At 35.9% G+C, this 21,418-nt stretch overlaps 4 protein-coding genes and 1 long non-coding RNA gene across 6 annotated transcripts; 3 read left to right on the forward strand and 2 right to left on the reverse strand.

Annotated features, from left to right (window-relative positions):
- Window positions 1–132: 132 nt before the first annotated feature.
- On the forward strand, window positions 133–4,299 carry LOC113671908 (G protein-coupled receptor 157). 2 transcript variants are annotated; one of them, XR_016179308.1, is made up of 4 exons: window positions 136–950; window positions 2,408–2,599; window positions 2,802–2,989; window positions 3,547–3,949. XR_016179308.1 is itself a non-coding variant. In XM_027188174.2 (3 exons), the coding sequence occupies exons 1-3, from the start codon at window positions 330–332 to the stop codon at window positions 3,778–3,780; spliced, it is 1,047 nt and encodes a 348-aa protein (XP_027043975.2). In that variant the 5' UTR covers window positions 133–329; the 3' UTR covers window positions 3,781–4,299. The 2 variants fall into 2 exon arrangements, 1 of the variants encoding a protein (XP_027043975.2); XM_027188174.2 differs by lacking the exon at window positions 2,802–2,989 and having other exon boundaries at window positions 133–950; window positions 3,547–4,299.
- LOC149041878 (uncharacterized) lies at window positions 2,686–4,651 on the reverse strand. Its single transcript, XR_016179309.1, has 2 exons — window positions 4,512–4,651; window positions 2,686–3,796 (listed from the first exon to the last, which is right to left on the reverse strand). It is a non-coding gene; the product is annotated as an uncharacterized LOC149041878 (long non-coding RNA).
- Window positions 4,604–8,670, forward strand: LOC113671919 (G protein-coupled receptor 157). The gene is made up of 4 exons (XM_027188184.2): window positions 4,604–4,741; window positions 5,519–6,162; window positions 6,497–6,691; window positions 7,723–8,670. The coding sequence occupies exons 2-4, from the start codon at window positions 5,575–5,577 to the stop codon at window positions 7,957–7,959; spliced, it is 1,020 nt and encodes a 339-aa protein (XP_027043985.2). The 5' UTR covers window positions 4,604–4,741; window positions 5,519–5,574; the 3' UTR covers window positions 7,960–8,670.
- LOC113671896 (uncharacterized) lies at window positions 8,350–14,909 on the reverse strand. The gene is made up of 2 exons (XM_027188163.2): window positions 14,681–14,909; window positions 8,350–12,281 (listed from the first exon to the last, which is right to left on the reverse strand). Exons 1-2 carry the CDS (start codon window positions 14,871–14,873, stop codon window positions 11,098–11,100), a joined length of 1,377 nt encoding a protein of 458 aa, XP_027043964.2. The 5' UTR covers window positions 14,874–14,909; the 3' UTR covers window positions 8,350–11,097.
- A 48-nt stretch (window positions 14,910–14,957) lies between these two features.
- On the forward strand, window positions 14,958–20,661 carry LOC113671934 (nuclear migration protein nudC). Its single transcript, XM_027188203.2, has 12 exons — window positions 14,958–15,178; window positions 15,460–15,582; window positions 16,095–16,304; window positions 16,516–16,620; window positions 16,881–16,898; window positions 17,514–17,582; window positions 18,151–18,210; window positions 18,312–18,377; window positions 18,826–18,909; window positions 19,351–19,419; window positions 19,718–19,767; window positions 20,245–20,661. Exons 1-12 carry the CDS (start codon window positions 15,101–15,103, stop codon window positions 20,294–20,296), a joined length of 984 nt encoding a protein of 327 aa, XP_027044004.2. The 5' UTR covers window positions 14,958–15,100; the 3' UTR covers window positions 20,297–20,661.
- Window positions 20,662–21,418: the final 757 nt, after the last annotated feature.

Here is a 21,418-nt window from a genome sequence, read left to right on the forward strand (position 1 = left end):
TGGGTTAAAGGGAAGAAAAAACGTTTCAGACCCAAGAGATTAATCACCGCCCTCAAGCATTCCTTAAAACGCTCTAAGAGCAAAAATTGGAGGGCGAGTAGCTCTAAAGTTAGTCACTTCCGTCACGTCTTCGTCACGCCACAAACATAGCAGGGAAAACGTATCAAGTAACAAAGAAGGTAACAACTGAGACGTGCTGAATCTCTCGATTGAGTGGTGCTTGAAGCAGCCTTGCAGAAATCGATGCATTCCTCAAATAATCTCCATTTGCTGATTGGCAGTGAAGCTAAGCACCACAGGGGCCCCTTATAGGAGGCCTCAATGCAAATATGTCGCCAGAATCCCCTACCATCGCTAACACGTCTTTTGAAACCGAAGCTAACTCACCCTTCAACAGAGTTCTTACAACTGTGTCAGCGAGTCTTTCGTTATTGGGAACTTCTCTGATCATAATCACATTCATCGCATGGAAAGACTTGAGATCGTCTTCCAGAAAGATACTTGTGTTTATTTCAATAGGCGATTTCTTAATCGCTGGTGGTAATTTGTTTGGAGTATGGCTGCCGGAAAATGATCGAACTACTGCTGCGTGCAAAGCTCAGAGTTTTGTCACAACTTGTGCCTCGCTTTGGTCATTTTTTTGGACGACTTTTCTATCCATATTCATGTACACTGCTGTGGCAAGAAAGCAGGCTGAAAAAGCTGACAAGATGCTGAGATATTTCCACATTTTTGCTTGGGTTATTCCGTTAACAGTAACTGGTATCGCCTTTAACAAGTTAGGAAATGACTATGATTTCTACAGTGCTGGCTGGTGTTGGATCAGTGGCGAGTTGAAGACAAATGAGAAACGAAAATGGATGTTACTCACAGGCAAAGCGTGGGAAGTGGCTGCATATGTTCTTATTTCTACATTTTATTGGATGTTAAAGTGTCATATTCGTAAGGAGGTAATGTGTATTGTGTGGTACTTGTACCTGCTACTTTTAGACACAACTATGCATCGGTTAGCCAGGATTTTCTTTCCTTTCTTCTTCAAAGAATCCAACTTTCTGATTTAAACTGATTCTGACTGTAAATATATGAAAATCATATATGTGATATGCGGATAAAGAAATAAATATGGAAGTGATCTTTGCAGTCATATACCCGATTCACACCAGCAAAACATGTTTTGTTAAACTGGTTTTCATTGAATGAAAATTATAAACAGAGAACTGAAAAACTTGATTTTCCATTGGATTCAAGTACTTGCTAACTTGCATTTCCAATGTGCTACATTCAAGTCAAAAATATTCGGCTAAATAGTTTCTATGGAGAAGAAAAAAATTAAACTGTGTTTAACAAAACAACTTTTAAACATGTTTAAGCTTTGGTGTGAATGGGGCAATAGACACTACTTTAAAGCAGCAGTGAAAAGAAGGCCTGAAAAAAATTCAGGCCTGTATGGTATTTTAATCCATGACCTTTGCGATACCGGTGCATTGCTCTACCAGCTGAGCTAACAAGCCAACTGGGAGCTGGCCATTCTGTTGGTTCCAAATAAACCTGTGAAGTGATGAATAGCTGTCTGTAAATATGTGAAAATCATACATGTGAACCGGTATTGCAGAGGTCATGGGTTCAAATCCTGTACGGGCTTGAATTTTTGTCAGGCCTTATTTTCAGCACCACTTAAGTAGTGTTCATAACTGTAAAGATTGCTTCCATATTCATTAAACTGATTCTTTTCCTTAATACTTGACCAGAAATTTCATCATCACTTTGCAACATTATTTCTATAGTGACTGAAACCAAGGTTGTGATTGGTTGAGTTAAACTACAACTTAAAATGTGATTGGTTGAGTTAAACTACAACTTAAAATGTGATTGGTTGAGTTAAACTACAACTTAAAATGTGATTGGTTGAATTAAACTCCAACTTAAAAAGTGATTGGTTGAGTTAAACTACAACTTTGAAAGTGATCGGCTTATTGAACTGTCCAATAACAACTATCCAATAACAAACTGTCTGATAACAACTTGGCAAAAGAATTAATGGAAAAAAGGAATTTTTGTAAAGCAATCACAATCAAGGAAATTGTAATTTTTATGATTATAATAATAATGATGATGATAAAAATCAAAACAGAGTATAAAACTATGTTTATTGAAGATTATTAAACCAATGATATAGATGATTTCATTAAAATTCGATTATTAAAAAGTAATTTGAAATTAACTCACACATTCAATTGATTGCATAAGAATTCGATTATTTAAAATCTATTTTAAAAAAGTAACACTTGAGCACAAGAAGTCCATTTGTGGCCCACATTAAGCATGTTCTATTCCTCACAGCAAGTGTTTTTCCACCTTCCATGTAGCTGTTAAATCTGTATTTAACCTTTAATTTCTTTACATGTAGGTCTATCATCGCCAAAAGTTTTCATCTCACCAGTCAAAGGAATTTGCTATTAAAGCAGAGAGAAGGCTTACATTGGTACCCATCATTTTTATTCTTGTGCGCATTTGGGGTACAATTCGCTTCATCATTTATTTGTCGAACAGTGTAGCAACTTTTAATTCAGAATGGGAAAAAGCTCTTCTTTACCTTCAGGTTAGTTTTTGAGTATCTTGAAGTCAAAACAAAGCAGTTGACCAACCAGTTGCTTCACAAAACATGCCATATTTTTAGATAAGGGGTTGTAAAGATGTGAATTTATTGATGGTTCTGTTGATTTTTTCATGATGTTGTCACTCCTGTGGTAGATTACAAAGTTCAAATTTACAAGTGCTTTCAATTGCAAATTTTCTTCAAGCAATGTACCAAAGATCAAGAAACAAGTGAGATTGTTTTTAGAACTGTGCTGTTGTGAACTACTTGGGAGTACATCACTAGGAGATCAAAGTGTTAAAATCTCAGCTGTTTCACTGAAAACCAACCAACCCCAGCACTCTAAGGTATCATAAGGTGATGCTTGACTGAATGACCTCATTGCTTGGAGAGGTATATCAAAGAAATGTCCTTATCCTAATTCACAATAAAAGTGACTTCATTAGAAAATTATTTATTTTGCAAATTATATTTTACATGTATTATCATTATTATTACTATCATCATTACATTATAATAATATTAATAAGTTTTTCATATGCTGCATTTTATAATTGGGTGGTTCTTCCTAAATTTGCCCAAGGTTCCCATGTGTAAGATGAAAATTCTTTAGCTTTTTGTGTTGATTGCGGCAGATTTCCATACTATCATCAAAAATCTGCATCTTGAAAATTATTACTCAAGATCTTTGTTGATTTTATCCATACTCAACCATTGTTATTCTCCTATCAGGATATTCTGTTCTCCTTGTTGTTTTTGAATCTTAGCAAGTTGTTAATCATTATTACCCTTTTTTGTCTCTGTTATGTACTAGTAGCTTCTTGGTAATTGCCATAGAGTTCTGCAGTGTTTCCATACACCATAATACTAACAAATGGTTATGGTCCACAGTTACTATTAATTTCCATAACAAAGTTTTTTGGTTCATTGTTTTGTTTTTAAATTTTCAGGGAATTGGTGACAGCAGCCAAGGTTTTGCAAACTTTTTACTATTTTGTCTTTTCACTAAAAAATTCAGAGTTAGTCTGAAACTTGCTGTTAAGGAATGTCTTATGTGCTGCAAATCACCATCAGATGATCCACCTCCAAGGATAGACACATCTGCTGAGTATCAAATCGGTCGTAGAACATTGATCAATGAAAGGTCAAGTCTTCTAGCAAGCACCAGCACATCAGTAGAATAAGGACCATGAGTTCCATCTACAAAGGACACCAAGGAACCATTAATTCTATAATGATGACTACATGATGGACAGTATTAATCCTTTCACTCCCAAGATCTCATTAGCTATTCTCCTTACTGTCTACAATTGTAATGATATAACTTCTGAGAATTTGACATGTTTTTCTTTATTCTCGTCTTTTATCTGCTTGATATTGTACAGATATTGTAGGGAGAAATTCTGTCTTGGTTACTCATGGGAGTTAACCAGACTTAAACCAAACTTAAACTTACTAATCAGTCAATAGAATAATTATTGGACTGCAGGTTACACTTGCTGTTGGGTATCTATTTTCCTGACGGCTAAAGGCCTTAAACTGATCATTCAAATTTTTTTATCCTAAAGATATTCCCTCATTTTTGCTCTTCCAGAACTGAGTGGTAATACAAAACAAACAAAGGAAGAAGGAAAATCTGTATGGATAAAACCTCAGGCATCACTTGAAAGTTAATGAAAATATATTGTCTTGATTCCTTGAAACGCAAACTTGATTTCATTGAAACCCAAACGTGATCCTTTGAAACGCAGACACATGATTCAATGAAACGCGGGCTTGGTTCTTTGAGACGCAAACTTGATTCTTCGAAACGTAAACTTGATTACGGTTCAAGGAAATCAAATCACGTTACAAATTGGGTCGAGAACGCATTGTGTGACAAAACTAGACCACTAGTGTGATGAAGAAAACTTACCTCTCTGTAATATTTGATTTCGGTTCAAGTGACTTCCTCTCACCTCCCCCTTGACTGAATTTTATTTGGCTAACACCATTCCTTTGTTTTATGACACTTTAACTGCTACGAGTGAACGCAAAGCAACAGCGCTCGCTTCGAAACGTGGATATGCCAAAGGGCAAAGGGAATACGCCTGCTGGCAACTGAGCACGTGTCTTGGCCAATGAGATAGGAAAAAAAGAGTGCAGGTACTTTCCTTTCATTTATGTTTTACTCAGAACCGTTATAACAAAAATGTTTCATTTGAATCGAAAATTGACTTAAATTTAAAATCCATCGACTTGAAAAAAACCTGCTGATTTCCCAGATCGCCACTTTTCCAAATCAGTGAAGTTATTCAGTAAGTTAGCCGAGAAAGCAACCCGTGACAAATTCGGAACTAATCAACTGAATAGCAACCTGATGAGCTGCTTAGTCCAGAATAACAAAAACATCAAGGATAACGCTGATAACATGAAAAGCTCGTGACTGTTTTTGCGATGTCAGGAAAGGTTCGTTGTTAAATATACGACAGAACTTTTCATCTACGGCCCTTCACCGTCAAGTGCGAACAGGCTCAGCTTATATACAATGCGCTCATGTTCAGCACATGTCTATTACAATGAACAAAATATTTATACTAGGGCGAAAACAGAGAACAATCATTTTCATCTTAATCGGATCGTCACAGAGCCCTCAGATTTACTTTCGATAATACCTTGTGAAGGTTTTTTTGACTCTCTTATACGATGATGAATGTTCCGGAAAAATTGTTTTAAGAGAAAATAGGCCCAATACTAAGGATCAGAGAGCCACAAGCAGTATGAGCGCCTCGCGTGACTTGTGACTGAAATGTGATCTGCATGTTTCCGCATGTTCCCGTTACGATACGTGCTTAGAGCATGTGACAAATAATAAAGCCTATTCTATAAGTATATTTGTTACACTAAATGATTTTTAACCCTCAGCTCTATTTCATCTTAAAGGTTTGAAACTTCGAAGCTAGTGAAATGTCCTTAAAACAAATGTGACCGTCGTAATCATGAGCTACGACAAGGAAGCCGCTGGGGAGGTCAACAAAGCTTTGACAACAATCTCTGCAAGCTTCTCGTTATTAGGAACATTTTTGATAATTGCAACATTTTTAGCGTGGAAGGACTTTAGATCAAATTCCAGGCGAATATTAGTGTACATTTCCATCGCTGATTTCCTCATAGCGGGAGGAAACTTACTCGGAGTATGGCTGGTAGACGAGAATAACAACGCGTGTAAGGCTCAGAGTTTTATTTCAACATGTGCCTCGCTTTGGTCGTTTTTTTGGACGGTTTTTCTTGGCATATATATGTACACTGCTGTGGCGAGACAACGGGGTAACAAAGCCGATGAAATGATGAAATTTTTCCACATCATTGGATGGGGTCTCCCTCTGGTTATTGTAAGTGTTGCGCTTGGACTTGGAAAGTTGGGCCAAGATCATGTAGATAGTGCTGGCTGGTGCTGGATTGACGGGCGTTTGAAGAAAGGAGAAAAAGAAATATGGATGTTATTCACAGGAAAAGCCTGGGAAATAACTGCTTATTTTCTTTGCTCAATATTTTACCTGATGTTAAAGTGTCGAATTCGCAAGGAGGTAAGTGAAGGTTCTCTTTGTATTTCTAGGACTGGGAAAGTGTTGTCCATAATTTTGGATTGGGGGTGTGGTCTGCCTCACTGTGCTTAAACTGTCAGGAAAATTTTTCTGCACCAGACACTTTCCTTTCTGGTGCTCAACAAACCACATAAATTAAATGTGTGTCGTTCTGCATCTTGAAAATTATTAGTATTTTCTTCTTGTCATTTCCTAAGTATCTATTCACGTACACCATGAACATTGACAGGTTGCAGTAGATATTAAACATGTTTAAAAAGTTCGACTTTTTTTCTGACAAAGTAAAATATAATGAACATTTTTTTCTCTCCTCCAGATATATAATGAGAAAGCGCAGTTTTCATCTCCTCAGTCAAAGGAAGCTGCCATAAAAGCCGAAAAAAGATTGATGCTAGTTCCAGTCACGTTCATTTTAATTCGCATTTGGGGAACACTTCGCTTCATCCTTTACACTTTCGCTGGTGTTCACAGTTTGAATACAACTTACGGAACAGTATTTCTTTATCTACAGGTTAGTTTGTTGTGATGTGCAGCTCAGTGTGACTTTTTTTTCTCGACTGGTGTGGTGGCCAATCTTACTATCTTCTGTGTTCTAATTTTGTTAAAATGTCTATGACGATCAAAATCACGAGACACTCAAGAGAATTGGATTCCCGTGTGGGTACTCGGCACCCGTGAAGTCCTGTCAGTTTGACCCCATTACCCGATTCGCGGAACATCGATAAAAAAAAACCGTTTGCCTTTCGGTTTCACATTATCTATCGGAAATCCATCCATCAATCAATCAATGTTGTTAATTCATAGTCAACAGCTCAATGACTTATTATTACACCTCACCCATGATAATCATTTCGTTCTAACTTAAAACAATGTCGCGCAGAGCCCCTCAAAGGATGGCTGCAAAGGAGATACTCGACAGCTAGCAAACTTTTTTGCTATAAAAAATTTTACTTGTATCAGATGAATGTGACAATGTGAACAGCGAAATGTTTCACTATCACACTGTCACGCAAACTTGCGGATACATGGACTTCGTATTCAAAATAATACAACACAGTACAACTTATTAGTTACAATACATCAGTATTAGCTACAATTTATTAGTTATGTGTGTGGTCAGGGTTAAGCTCTGTTGCTAAAGTATAGTCAAGAACGCGCGCTGAATATGTCTACGTTCAATCAAAGTTTACAGGGAGATTTCAGTAGGTCTTGTAAAAATGTAAGAGGCTGGAAAATGAAACTTCAGTGGGATTCCCTATGATTCATGACCCTTAAACTACTGTGACTTGAATTAATTGAGCGGATATTGCCCATACTAGGGGGTAGGGGGTAGGGGGTAGGGGGTAGGGGGTAGGGGGAGGGAATACTCTAGAAAATTATATAGTCGGCCCAGAAGGCCTTTGTTATTTTCCTGTATCGTCTTTTCTAAGGTTTTTCAAAGAACTGCTTAGGAAGGAATGGGTAAAGCGATTATTCCAGCAGGAATAACGTCCATTGTTTTTTTGTCATAAATCAAATTTCTTTCCTTTCTTTGCTCTATAGGGAATTGGTGACAGTAGCCAAGGCTTTGCAAACTTCTTACTGTTTTGTTTCTTCACTGAAAAATTCCAAAGTTGTCTAAATTATAGCGTTCAGAAACTTTCGCTGAATTGCAAGAGATCATTCACCCCTTCATCGATGGTGGAACTCGAAATATCTAGCCAAAAAACACGTAGTACCCAGTCAACAGATGAGAGGTCATATCTACTGCCTAAACCAGACATCGAAAGAGGTCCTTAATTGTGTTTGCATTACATTTTGGTTCTCACGTTATCACATCATCAGAACTTGGAGTGTAGGAATTAATGTACGAGGGGAAAAAAGGAAGATAAACTAAACGTTTAAACTCAAACGAAGGCAAAGCGTTAGCTTTACGTACTTATAAGATACACTTTTGCCGTTACTCTTCCAAAAGTATCGTTTTTCCACATGTAGACTTACATGTAGTTGTTTTTAGTATCAACTACAATTTGTGACAAACTGAAACTTGATTTTCCTCCAAAAATTTTACATTTTTCAGGCCCTGTATCTTCTAACTCTTTACCTTTAAAACCCTGGCAGATTAGCTGTAGGGTATTATTTAGGAAGTCTCTCGATGAATTTTATTTTGTATAGTGTAGTTACTACAGGTTTGCGTTAGCAAAATTCATATTTTATTTGATTTTCATTTTTATTATATCTGTGTTTTTATCATTTAAATAGGATCCCCTTGATAACAGTACCTATGTACTGAGGGTCTATCCTGTATAAATATTCATTACTATATAATTATTATTATTATTAAGTTCAAACAAAATATTACTTTGTTCATGGCAATGTGTGTTTCATGTATCAGTTGGTCACAATGTTCTCCAAGAAATTATTTTGTCTTGTCCAAGTTAAATTTGAATGAAACTCCTAAGTAAATACAAATGTATATTTAAGTAAGAAGAATATATTTATGGTTCTGTATTTCTTAGCATAAGTCATTCAAATCATGATCCATATTGAAGGAATTTACTAGAGATATCAGAGGTACAAGTAAAATATGAATTTTTTTTCCCCCTTAATTCTGGGTCAAGTGAAAACAATAACGGTTATGATGAGGTAAAAATTTGGATGGAAATAATTCCCACTATATAAGAGAAGACAAAGACAAAGAAAGAATAACAAAGTGTAGAAATCTCAAAATATAGTTTCACTGATATCACCTGTGACGGCATTTTGGTTTTTAAGGTACATTTCAATAAAATTTTGGTGCTCATGAAAAATATATATATGTTATTTGCCGGCTGGGAGGTCCGTATGGTGAAAAACTGTGACCGAGGTCTTGAAAATACTGCCCGAGGCCGTAGGCCGAGGGCAGCATTTTCAAGACCGAGGTCACAGTTTTTCACCATACGGACCGACCCTTAGCCGGTAAATAACATATTTATTGTTTTTAAACTTGACGAAATTCTTTCCGAAAGAACCCGAATGATTTATGGCCGTAAATACGGCAAGATCTTCCATAAAATGAACAATTTTTGAGTGAGTAAATGGTAGTTAAAATAGAGGTGATGCAAATTTAAGAGAGATGCCTCAGCGAAACATTTTCATTTCGGTAACGATAAAGGTGATTTAAAAGGCTTCCAAACAAACTTTGAAACATTATTTTTACAAGTATCTGTCACAATCTGACACCTGTCAATTAGAGAGCGCGCAAGAAAAAAAAAAGCGTAGGAACATTTGAAAACCAACAGAACTAGTTTGGCAAGGACTGTCACGACAATGTTTTCTTCAAAATCAGTTAATGATCTAACGGAAAGTATTATTCACTCTCATCGACCATTCATTCATGTACGAAGATTTACCTCTGTTCATTAAGTAAACGGCGAGGAAAGTAATTGTGAGTAAATTCAATTTTTTTTATTTGAAGTTGTGAGAGTTTGCTCGTTTGTTTGCTGTAATGGCGTGTTTAACTCTGATCTTTCCTTCACAAAAACTAAATTCGAACGGCACACTCCAACGAGATACAAGGGAATGTAATGCGGCCTTTTCTCAAAAAATTCATTCAATTTCTGTTGTGCAATTTAAGGTACAAATGTCCAAATTGAACGGAATTGGAAAGACTCACCAGGAGCGTATATTTGTTGTAGAACTTAAATTAAAACTTCGCTCGCTCTTTCACTATGAACAAATTGCTCGAGAAAATTCAGATATTAAATGAATGAAAGTTCCATCGTTCAGTTTAACTGTAACCAAATACCTCACGTTTCAACTTTCTGTGTACTTTTTGTGAACGATTAAAATTAATTGCAGACGGTTTTTAGGCCGCTTGTCAACCAACGTAATGACACTATTGTTTATACAAATTCATTCTGAAACCAATATTTTTCTGTCAACCAAAGTGATTTGATAGAGAGAAAAGAGAGGATTCATAAGTTATTTATCGGCTTGAGGTAGTGACCGACGTGTTTGCTTAAAAAGACTGCCCAGCCGGAAAACGAGGTATGTTTATGAAAAATGACAACGAAAGTTGGGATGTACTCGGCGACTCACGAAAGCGTTACCGTGGCCCGTGGGCAGAGATAGGAAAATACTGACCGGGTAAAGAACCAATCAGATTGCAAGATTCGTTACCGTGCCCTCTAAAAAAACAATAAATATATATATTGCTCACTTTAAGAGAACATCTGTATCAGACTGACTGGTCAAAATCTACTTTGTAGTAAAGTTTGAACAGTCAGAAACTAGTGCAAAAGGCTATTTAAATATAAAGTTAGTTTTGAGCTTCATATAAACAAACTAAGTACATTAATTTAATTAGCTACACAACCATTATCAGAAATTGTTATAAAAATGAAAATCCTAGTTACACAATCAAGGAATTCCATTGTAATCTTACTGGTTTCTAACAAACAAAATTCTAACAAGTAATGGTAATAGGAATGAGTGAAGTCCAATTCAGTCTGTTACTGTAATAATCATTAACAAAATTAGACAAAATCCCAGCAGGAGTGTGATTTGTTAATTAAAAGTATGATTACAGACAGAAATGGTTTAATCATTACTATTATAACTTCTGAAAAGAAAATTTTAAAAACTGTGGAAAGAAGAGAAAGTTGGGAAAAATATCTCGGATAGAGACATTGTCTGACGTAAAAAAATCTTTCATTTTGGAAACCCCCAGTTTTGTAGGGAAGTGGTTGTCGCTATGGCTATTATAATCAATTTTTCGATAGGTGGATTTCATTGAGTGGACTTAGTATAACTGGCTGCTTTAACTGTCCATTTACAGGTGTCCAATTACAACAAACTGTTCAATTTCACTGTCCAACTACAACTCTACAGAATAATTAAAGAAAAAAAATGCAGCTTATGCACCAATCACATTGAAGGAAATCGCAATGGTTATGATTATACCTGAAAAGAGTATGCTTTTAAAACATCATTTGCCATACCAACACATGTAGAGTAATCACAAAGTACTTTTTCAAATCCATTCCCTGCTCTTTGCAGTGAGCCACCAAGGAGAGTGTATTTACTGTCTAGATTGTTTGAACTCTTTGACCAACAGTAAGTTCTGATGGAGTAATCCCTTGAGCAAGATATCACTCTGTAACTGTCAATATACAGCCCTGTAATCGGTCCCTCATGACTAGTGTGGGTTTGTAATGCCTCAAGTGAGTTTAAATCCCACAAACGTACAGTATGATCATGGCCAGCAGTTACCAAAGTTGATCCCCTTGTATTGATACATGACACCTCTCCTATGTGTCCCTGAAAACAATGAATCTGCTGCCTAGTGTCTGTATTCCAGAGGATGACATCACCATTGTTGAACCCTGCAATAATTTGGTTCTGTTTGCCATGAACCCAACTAAAGCAAGTCACAACTGAATCAGATGGATGCTGAAGGATTTGCATCTCAGGGCTCTTCCAGCAGTCTGGTGCAAGGTGTCTTATATCAAATATCTTGATGGTGCTTTCAGACTTAGAGGCTACAGCCATAAGATGGTCAGATTGAAGTTTCACACAATTTAACCCAAATGAACATGTTAGCTCATATTGAGGACTTAATGTCTGCCGTGGATCCCACATCTTAACATAGCCATCTCTGAACCCAACAAAAAGAAGTTGGTCTCCACCTCTCTCTTGTCCAATTACATCTTTTCCACACACCATTGAGGTTACGACAGCAGAATGGCTGCCTTGCAAAGGAGAGGCTTGCTCTGTATTGATGTCCCACAACTTGATGTTCCCTCCAACATCTCCACTTGCCATCAGAGTATTATTGGAGAAAACTGTTAGGCAGGCAACTGATGATTCATGAGATTGCTTCTTCCACAAACTTCTTCCTTCTCGCACATTCCATACACATACAGACTTGTCTTGACTGCAGCTTGCAACAATCGGATAGACATTCTTCTCAATTATTTCCTCATTATAAACATCATTGCTTGTGACAAAAACTGCATCTGTGATCTGGCCCTTATGCCCACGTAATGTTTTGCATACATAATCTTGGCCTGGCCTCCCTGTGGCTACACCAGTTTCAATCTTATTCCGAGCCACATAGTACCTCTGCCATGTTCTCTCTCCTTGAAAGAGGAAGAAATCAAATCAATTATTTATTCTTGATGACCACCTTCTTAACCCTTCAACTACCACATCAAATTTGTAATTCTCCTTACTTTCAACCATACAATTCTCATAATGTTAGTTCAAAGAATCTAGTATTGAATCAACTAATTATCCCCAAATTGATATGTTTCTTTATTTTCATCACTTATCTGGTTGATATTGTATTGATATTGTGAGGAGAAATTCTGTCTTAGTCACTCATAGGAATTAAAGCCTTAAAGGGCATGTAAACCCAAAAATACATGTTTTTCTCATACTATGTAAAAAGTGGCATAGAGAACGAATCTGAAATTCGTTTTGTCCGATTCGACTTATTTTAGGAGAAAATCGGCATTTTCAACTGAAATTCCATTTCCGGTAAAAACAATAGCGAGAGTCGTGACGTAAGCGGTGGAACTAAAATATTGCGCAACACATATTCCCTAGTAGAACTGGTGTGGTAGCTCGTGTAAGTAGCAGTAGTTCGAAGATGTTTTTCAGAAGATAGTGACTCGAATGCCCTAAGCTTAGTACATGACAGCGATGGGGATGGTCAAGAATCTTTAGGAGAGTCTGGGCCACGTCCTTAACATTATGAGCTGCGTAGGGTTCACCGAAGCGATCCGCACGAACACAGTGTTGACAAGGATGCGACCTCCGCGGAAACTCAGACTGGTATCTAATTTACTGTGTGATTTACTTGTATTTGATATGAAAATCCAATAAAGCAAGGGCACAATCTAAAAGAATGCAACAGAAATTTTTTTTTAACCCGCTGAGCTTCCGAGGTTGTTTTGTACAAAATTGTCATAGGTGCGAGTGTGGAACTTGTCAACCAATGCCGACAACTCGTGAAAGTGTTTGTTGTACGGAAATCGGGCAATTGTGGCAAAAAGTAGAGGAGCGAGGGTCTGAAACCCAGATAAGTTGTATCACTGAGTATCCAGGTTTTTAGTAAATTGCCTCGATTTCTGGGTGCTAGAGACGGCCTATTACACGTACATGCAGCAGTAAGGCACAGAGAATCACACCGGAAACGAGTAAGCTAAATGTTTTCCGTTTCATCTGTTTCGTTACATTTTGAGATCGATTTGCTTGAGTTGTTTCTGTCATTGATTTAATAATACAGTACTGCAACTAGCTGTTTATAGTTCCGAATAATTTGCTTCTGGTAGGGCCTGAATTGTCGGTACAACACCAGGAAGAAAAATGACTGCTACAAACAACAGAATGTTCGAACGGCTCGATGAAATCGGCTATTTTCATGTGAACAAGTTTCACAAATTGTGGCTTCAAATTTGCGTCATTTGGAAATATTTGAGTTGTATGCTCAGTTTTATTTGAATCAGTACAAAACTGGACGACACAACGCTTTACCATTATGGAAAAACTGAGTATATTGAAGCAAACTGTAAGTAAAAAAATCGTGACGAGACCGGCAAACAACGGCTGTGGAAAAGACTCCGTGTCTCACGCGATTATTAAACGAAACTTTGTAGGTTCCACCCGTGACGTCACAAGAAAGATGGCGCCATTCAAAATGGCAAATGTTTCGAATTTGGAAGAGCTTTTTCAAAGTGAAAATGGACTTTTGAGAAAAAACAAATGGCACCTTTGGTGTACTTGATATATTTACTAAACATCTATGTGAAAAGAAAATGAATGTTTTTTGGGTTTACATGCCCTTTAAATGACATCTATGTTATGTTTAAAGTGACATTTATAACATAACACATTCACAGTCTTTAAGACAACCATGCCTACCTAAATCTATCAACAGAAAGTATAATAGATCAATTGTAGAAAAAGTAGATACTGGTAGATATCAAGGTTCAAAAAGCAACAGATGAAGTTGTTGTAATTTTAAAACTATAAAAATAGTAAGAATTTAATTTCATCCTGTATTTCCCTACTTCCTATAATAAATTTTGTGCTAATTTGAATGCATTAAGCCTCTGCAATATAAAACGCAACACTGATTTTGGGTTAGGGGGCTAAAAACAAGTGTATGAGAGATGCAATGATTTTCCAGTATTCATATAAACATAGGAAGGTGTTTCAACTCCTTTGTCATTGATTGTCACTCATTGTAACACATTACAGAAATAAATGGTTTGTTAAGAGATGAAACTCAACAGTATCAATACTGAGACTTTGGCAAATTGTCTTGATACTAAATAAAGACATTTTTCCACCACTAAATAGCGTTCCCTTCGGCTCTCCCTTTGAATATTGGAACATGCCATTATCTAAGAGAGTAAACAAGCTCTAACACAGTCCTACAGTCTCTGTGCATCACTGTAATGGAGGGATGGGAGAGAATAAAAAACTGGTGAGAAATTCCCATTTTGAAAATAATTATTTCTAACGCACGAACCAGGTTTCAGTTTTCCCAGATGACAGAAGTTCCATTTCTGCAAACAATGCTTCTTCCATAAAGAACCAACTTGGGAGGCTTCATACCAATCTCTGCAGACTTGAGAGCATTTAGAAAGTTCTCCAGGCGAAAGATAACTGAAAATATTTACAAGTTCGTCAAAAGAAAATATATTTCCTTCTTGGTCCGCCATTGTTAGATTACTTCCCAAGGTACTTTGCAGGTGATAAAGAGCCCACAATTTCCCAGCGGCCTCTTCCCTGAGTGACAGAATGTGTCTTGAAACATAAAGTAATCAGTGGAAGCACATTGCAGTTTGGTCGTTTTGACAAAGTACATCTCTTTTCTCAAAACTTAGACAGGATAGTTGAAAATTCCAGTCTCTCTGTGTTAATTGAGACTTCCCAGCCAAATAAGAACATGGCAGATTCACATTCAGAACGTTTTGATGGAATGTTGCTCGCGATTGCACAGCAATGCGAAGGAGGGATTGCTGAGGTACGTGGTAGAAATTACCTAATCTGTATCCGGGTTGATTTTCTTTGGAACAAATCTATAAATATTCCATTAAATATGCCACTAAAGTGTCGTTTCCCGCTGAAGGTATGTTATCTGTGAGGTGCACATAGTGTCATACATCCTGCCGTCGACCCCAGCTTGCATCAAGCAAGTCAAGAAGTATTGAAAATACCATAACATCTTTTCTGATCTTTTAATTGTTTCGCTATATGTTCGTCACATTTTCACATTCGATGTCATTGAAAAATGTTACTTAACAGTTGCTAGATGTATTCTTTGGATTTCTGGAAAGAAAAACAGACTTTTTCATTGGAGCTGGGAAAGCAAATGCTGAAAAAATGGTACTGAGCAAGTTCAAGGAGCATCAGAAGAAAGTTGAAGAGGTTTGTTTGAATTATACGTTACTTGAATTAATTCTTATCATTTATTTATTTATTTACTGAGCTTCAAATGTTTTGTACAAGGTATCATATGTACATTTATGTAACCCATGAATACTATTTTTTTTTAATTGTTTGCATGCATTTTAAAAGTTCAATGCCCCACACCATCAGATCAGTTACATTTTTTTCATTAAGTGTTGTGAGGCTCATGCAAAGTGTAGTGAATCCAAGTTGTGAATTTGGAATGACTGCAGACTATTAAGTTTGATTCCTCTAATTTGAAATACAGCTCCAGTTGTTTCAAGTTTCATAATATTTTAAAATTGGAATTACATGTAGTAGCTTGGGAATTGTAAGGTCTCTGTCTGATTCCAGTGGACAGCTCCCTTGTTTTTGCATTGAATTGTTCAACATTTGTTCTTTTCTTACTAGAGAGGAGCAGTTTTTGTTACTGACTTCTTTATTGAGGATATGCAAATAACATTATTTTCTTGTGGTTTTTTGTTTACCAGAAAAAGGAAAAAGAGAAGAAGGAGGCTGAAGCTTTGAAAGCAGCAAAAGCTAATAAGGAAGCACAGCAGAAAACAGAGGCAAAAATACAAGAAGTGACAGAGGAAGAAGCAGAGAGGATAAAAAGTGAAGAACAGGAAAGAAAAGAAAAGCAAAAAAAAGAGACTGAAGAAAAAAACACAAAAAAAGATGGAAAGGCTGAAAATGGAGAGGTTAGCCTTTATTCTTATCATTAAGAAGTTGTGCAAACATGTCAAGTGCTTTCTTTAAGTTTCAGAACATTTTCCTATTTACACTTAATGGATACATAAATAGATATCTCATGCTTTTGATGTACATGGAAAAAATTTTTTCCTGGTTTGGTGTAGTTTTAATGGTTGGTAAGGATTTTTTAACTCTTTGGCTTATTCTTTACCCTGCTAGACTGCCAAAGCTGAAGGCTCTGAGGATGAAGATGAAGATGCTAAAGGAAAACTTAAACCTAACTCTGGCAATGGAGCTGACCTTGAAAACTATAGATGGACACAAGTGAGTTGACAAGCGTTATTCCACTTCTTACGACTAGTAAGCTTGCCAAGCTACCTGATGAAACTAGTGAGCTTATATCACCTACATGAAAATCTGTTTGAAACATCAAATTCTGTATACCATTACTGTATTTTACAATAAAACTCATTCAAGCTCCTGTGGTGTTGGCCATTAGCTATGTGTGTATCTATACAAGACTTGATATTTTTTTTCAACTGACTTTTACCTTATATGAACTTTTTTTTATATATTTATTTCAGACATTGCAAGAAGTAGAGGTGAGCAGATTTACATACAACAGTCAGAGGAATAAAAAATTACAACCTGTCTGTTTTATTATTTCAATGTTATGACTTCAAAATTATTACCTTTTTCAAAATAAAGCTGTCTATTAGGAATTAATGTGATCTGTAAGAGCAAACATTGTTAATATTTCTATACAATATTTACCATTTTTATTTACATTATGTGAACCAATTCCCTGATTGCTAACTTGATGACTTTTTCCAGTTCAAGTTTCCAATGGCATGTGCCCTGCCATCTTTCTTGAATTTTTTTTTTCATATGAATGACTGGTAGCTGTTCACAAGCTAGTCACCAGCACTAAAATATTCATCACCTTAATATGTAAACTAGTGGGAAGGTTGTTTGTTTGTATTTAAAATTTTTATAAAATTCCACTGTGATGAATTTACATCCTTCATTTGGAAGTCAGCATGGAATGATGGATTCATACTGATATTATTGAGCTTCTTCTTGTTTACTTGAAGAAGCTGTGATCAAATAAGCTGATAAGATCTGACAATGCTGGCATACAATATTGTGGCACTGTTCTCTGAAATATAACTGCAAATTTCATTAATAATGTTGTTCTTTTTGGAATGGAATTTAAGGCCTGGATTCCTTTAAATGTCAGTTTTAAAGTGAAAGGAAGAGACGTAATAGTGGATATACAGCAGTCTGTAAGTTTTTTATTAATAGTAATTTTTACATGACCAAACTAACAATTAAAAACAAAGAACCAAACTACATCAGAACATTGACTGTAGGCTAAACCCTACAAGCTGTGGAGAGTTTATCATCATGAACACATAATGTTGTGGTTCATTTAATTGACTGCTGGTTAAAATTTGATTTTCCCCTTTTCTAGCTTTATCATTTTGTACAAATCTTTGATAGAAACGCTTTTATTACTTAAGGAAGTGGTATTTGAAATAAGGGTTAAAAGTGAAGCCTAAAATATGTATCAAAACATGCAAGCTCTCCTTTTGTCACCTCGTAAGTTTCCTCTGATGAAGCTTTTGTTATTCTGATGAAGTGCATTTAGTGCTCATCCTCACTTCAAATGTTCTGGTCAAATTTTTTCAGAGGTGTCCTTGGTGAACAACATGTAGATAGTACTGAAATATTTCTGAAAGTTTGGGTTAAATTAGCTGGTTATTTTGCCCAAAACTGACTTACCCAAACTGAAACTATCAGGTATAAAATTTTGGTATAATTAATTGTTTTTCTCTCTTCCTCTGTACATAGCATTTAAAAGTTGGCTTAAAAGGACATCCACCTATAATTGATGGAGACCTGCCAAAGAAGGTAGCTATAATTTAATTTACCTTTATTATACAGGAGAATTTTTAATAATGCAAAATAAACAAAAAGAATTTTGGTAAACAGTGATAATGATTTTTTATTAGGTGAAGATTGAGGAGTGCTCATGGGTACTGCAGGATCAGAAAAACGTTGTCATCACCCTAGAAAAAGTAGGTGAAAACCAGTTTAATTGGGTTAATTTTCTACATAAAAGACTTAAACTTTCAATAAAAGTCATGAATTTAAAGGCATGCAATTGGCAGTTATGTGGTTAAAGATCTTTCCCTCTTTTAAAGATTGTGTAATATTGCACAAAATATTCTTCTCTGTTTGAAAGGAGTTAGCAAGATTGTCATTTAAGAAGAAAAAGCTGTCAGTAGTGGTTGCATTTTTGTTGATAGTTGCCATTTTACTAGAAATTTTCCAGACTAGTAAAAATTTTTTTCCCTGGCAACCATTTCAGGATTTCAGATCACAAAATGGTGACTGTATAGATTTGAGTTTTGAGCCCTTTTAGCCACTGTAATGGCAGTTTTTATGGATTTTTTTATGTTCTTTTCATATTAAACTAGTTATTTATTGTTAATTGCTAATCAACCCATGTGTGTGTTTTGTCAGGTTAATAAAATGGAATGGTGGTCACACCTGTTGACAACAGATCCAGAGATTAACACCAAAAAAGTTCAACCAGAAAATTCAAAGGTTAGAATATTTCAAGGGTGTAATATGGAGAAAATTATAAAATCGCCACAACAATTGTTGATGTCTTCAGTAAAAACATAGCAGCTTAAGCTCAAGCGTCAGCTAATGCATTGGCTAATGCTCACAAAATTAGCTTAGAGACTCTTTATGGTGGCCAATTTACTTTATAAATTCAGTTGATAAAGCCAAATTATCTTGTTATACCCCCGCCAACAGTTTCTCTAGAAACTTACCCTCTTTATTCAAACTCTGAAAACTTTGAGCGGCAGAAATATTTTGAGATAATTTTTTGTAATTTTGAGGTTTACCCCTGCTCCTGTTCACCCTGCTAGGATGAAATCAAAAGTGTGGACAGTTTTCTTAGTAAATCAATAATAATTTTTTTTTTATATTTGATTAAAACATATTAGCAAACATCATTTATTGCTGTCTTTACTGCAGCTTGGGGATTTAGATGATGAAACAAGAGGAATGGTGGAGAAAATGATGTTTGATCAAAGACAAAAAGCTGTAAGTGTTAAAATATGTCATCAGATATATTACAAACTATACAATGGAAAAATAGGGTAGTGGCCTCATTAAAAGTAACAACAATCATGTTAACATCATTTGAAGACAAATGGAGTAGAAGAAAATTTAAATGTTTACTTCAATTGGAACTGAGTCAAAACTCAAATAATGGCAAGTGCACTGCAGAAAAACATACTGTAGGTGGTTAATCAAGACTGGAAATTTGGAACTTCTGAGAAGTCAACTTCAGTTGTAACATTTGAATTATTGATTACTCAAACATTTGTTTTTTCATTAGATGGGATTACCTACTTCAGAAGAACAGAAAAAGCAAGATATCCTAAAAAAGTGAGTTTTTTTGTCCCTCAAAAATGGAGTTGAAATTCCCATTGTCTGGCTTACTTACTCGAATTGCATCACTAAGGAAGTTCAGGACCTTGTACCATTATTTTTACCTGTCAAGGTAGTGAGTACAAACTCCTCTGGATTGTGTTTTCATTGGTAGGCAATACCTATATGATATTTTAAGGAGGAGTTTACAAAAACAAAAAAAGTTTGTTTCCTATCACAACTGACATTTGGTGGTTTGGCTTTGGAAATTTTTCCAATGAATGTGTATTGCTTATATGTGTGTGTGTGTTATGTTTTTTAAGTAAGGAGGCCTATCTTGTATAAGCCCTGTGGTGTTTGGAGGCCCCCTTGCCATCCATTAAAATATTGTTATTCAACAAGTGCTGTAAACTTACTTAGTTGATGATGTAAACCACCACTCTCTTTATGAATGACAAACAAAATTGTAATTTCATATTTGCTCCTTTTTGCCAGGTTCATGGAACAACACCCAGAGATGGACTTCTCAAAAGCCAAGTTTTCATGAATTTTATTCAAGTTAATGATGCAAATCAAACCAAGCCACCAGTTTATTGTTCAAAATTTAATGTGAGACAAAGCAAAATCATGGAGAATCATTGCTTGGTTTTCACAAAGGACATTTAGTGTGTTGTCTGTTACTTTGTGCTTTGCAGTAATATTTTTATTCTCTTTTCAACAAAAGCTTATGATCAGTCATTCTCTGGCATTAGAGATTAGTTTGCCCTCTTTCTTTTTTACTTTAGAATAAAGAACACTATGGATTGTGATACTGCAAACAAAAATGACCCAAGCTAGCACTTAGAACTATAAAATTGGGTTCATAGAATTACCAGGTACTCATCAGTCAAATAAACAGTAACCTTTCACTAAGTTTGTAGTTCTCTCTGTCAGTAGTTAATGAATTTTTTGGGTATTACTTCCACAATATTTTTTTCTTTCATTCAGTTCAAATTCATGGTCCCTATATAATTACATGTGAATGCAAAATAATACATATTTGCAGTTGAAATTAGAAAGGCCAACGGATCATCGACAATGGAGATCAAGACCCCGGCCAAATGGAGACAGATCCAATGAACTAGGCGAGTGAGATAACCATTCTTACATGGCGATACATCAGAATTACAAAAGAACTTGAGCGCTCTAAGAATAAGTCTTTTCACATGGGTTGGAAGGGTTACTCGCAACTCAACGACCTTTTTTTAGCCTCGAGAGTACTATACATCGAGATGTTATGATTTCACTTGAACATTAGGAAGGTTACCGGGGAGCAGGTAATTTAGTGTTAACAACTGAGTTAAAAACATAAATTGGCCACCGTAAAGAGTAAAAAAGCTGACGTTTTGAGCGTTAACTCTATCGCTCTGACGAAGGGCTAACGCTCGAAACGTCAGCTTTTTTACTTTTTAAGGTGGCCAGTTACGTTTTGTCAACTCAGTCGTTAACACTAAATTACCTGCTAAATTATCTCTCCCACCGACGCAGCACCACAGTTTCTTTAGAAACTTAGACCCTTTATTCATTTACCAGGGAACCTCGACTTTACGTGCCCCTGTTGGTTTCGGTAGGTTAACGGACCAGTTTCACATGTCGAAGGTACATGCCGGCTAATTTCCTTCAGTTATTA

This window comes from Pocillopora damicornis, chromosome 8 (genome assembly GCF_964200805.1).
Source record: "Pocillopora damicornis chromosome 8, jaPocDami1.2, whole genome shotgun sequence".
NCBI lineage: Eukaryota > Metazoa > Cnidaria > Anthozoa > Scleractinia > Pocilloporidae > Pocillopora > Pocillopora damicornis.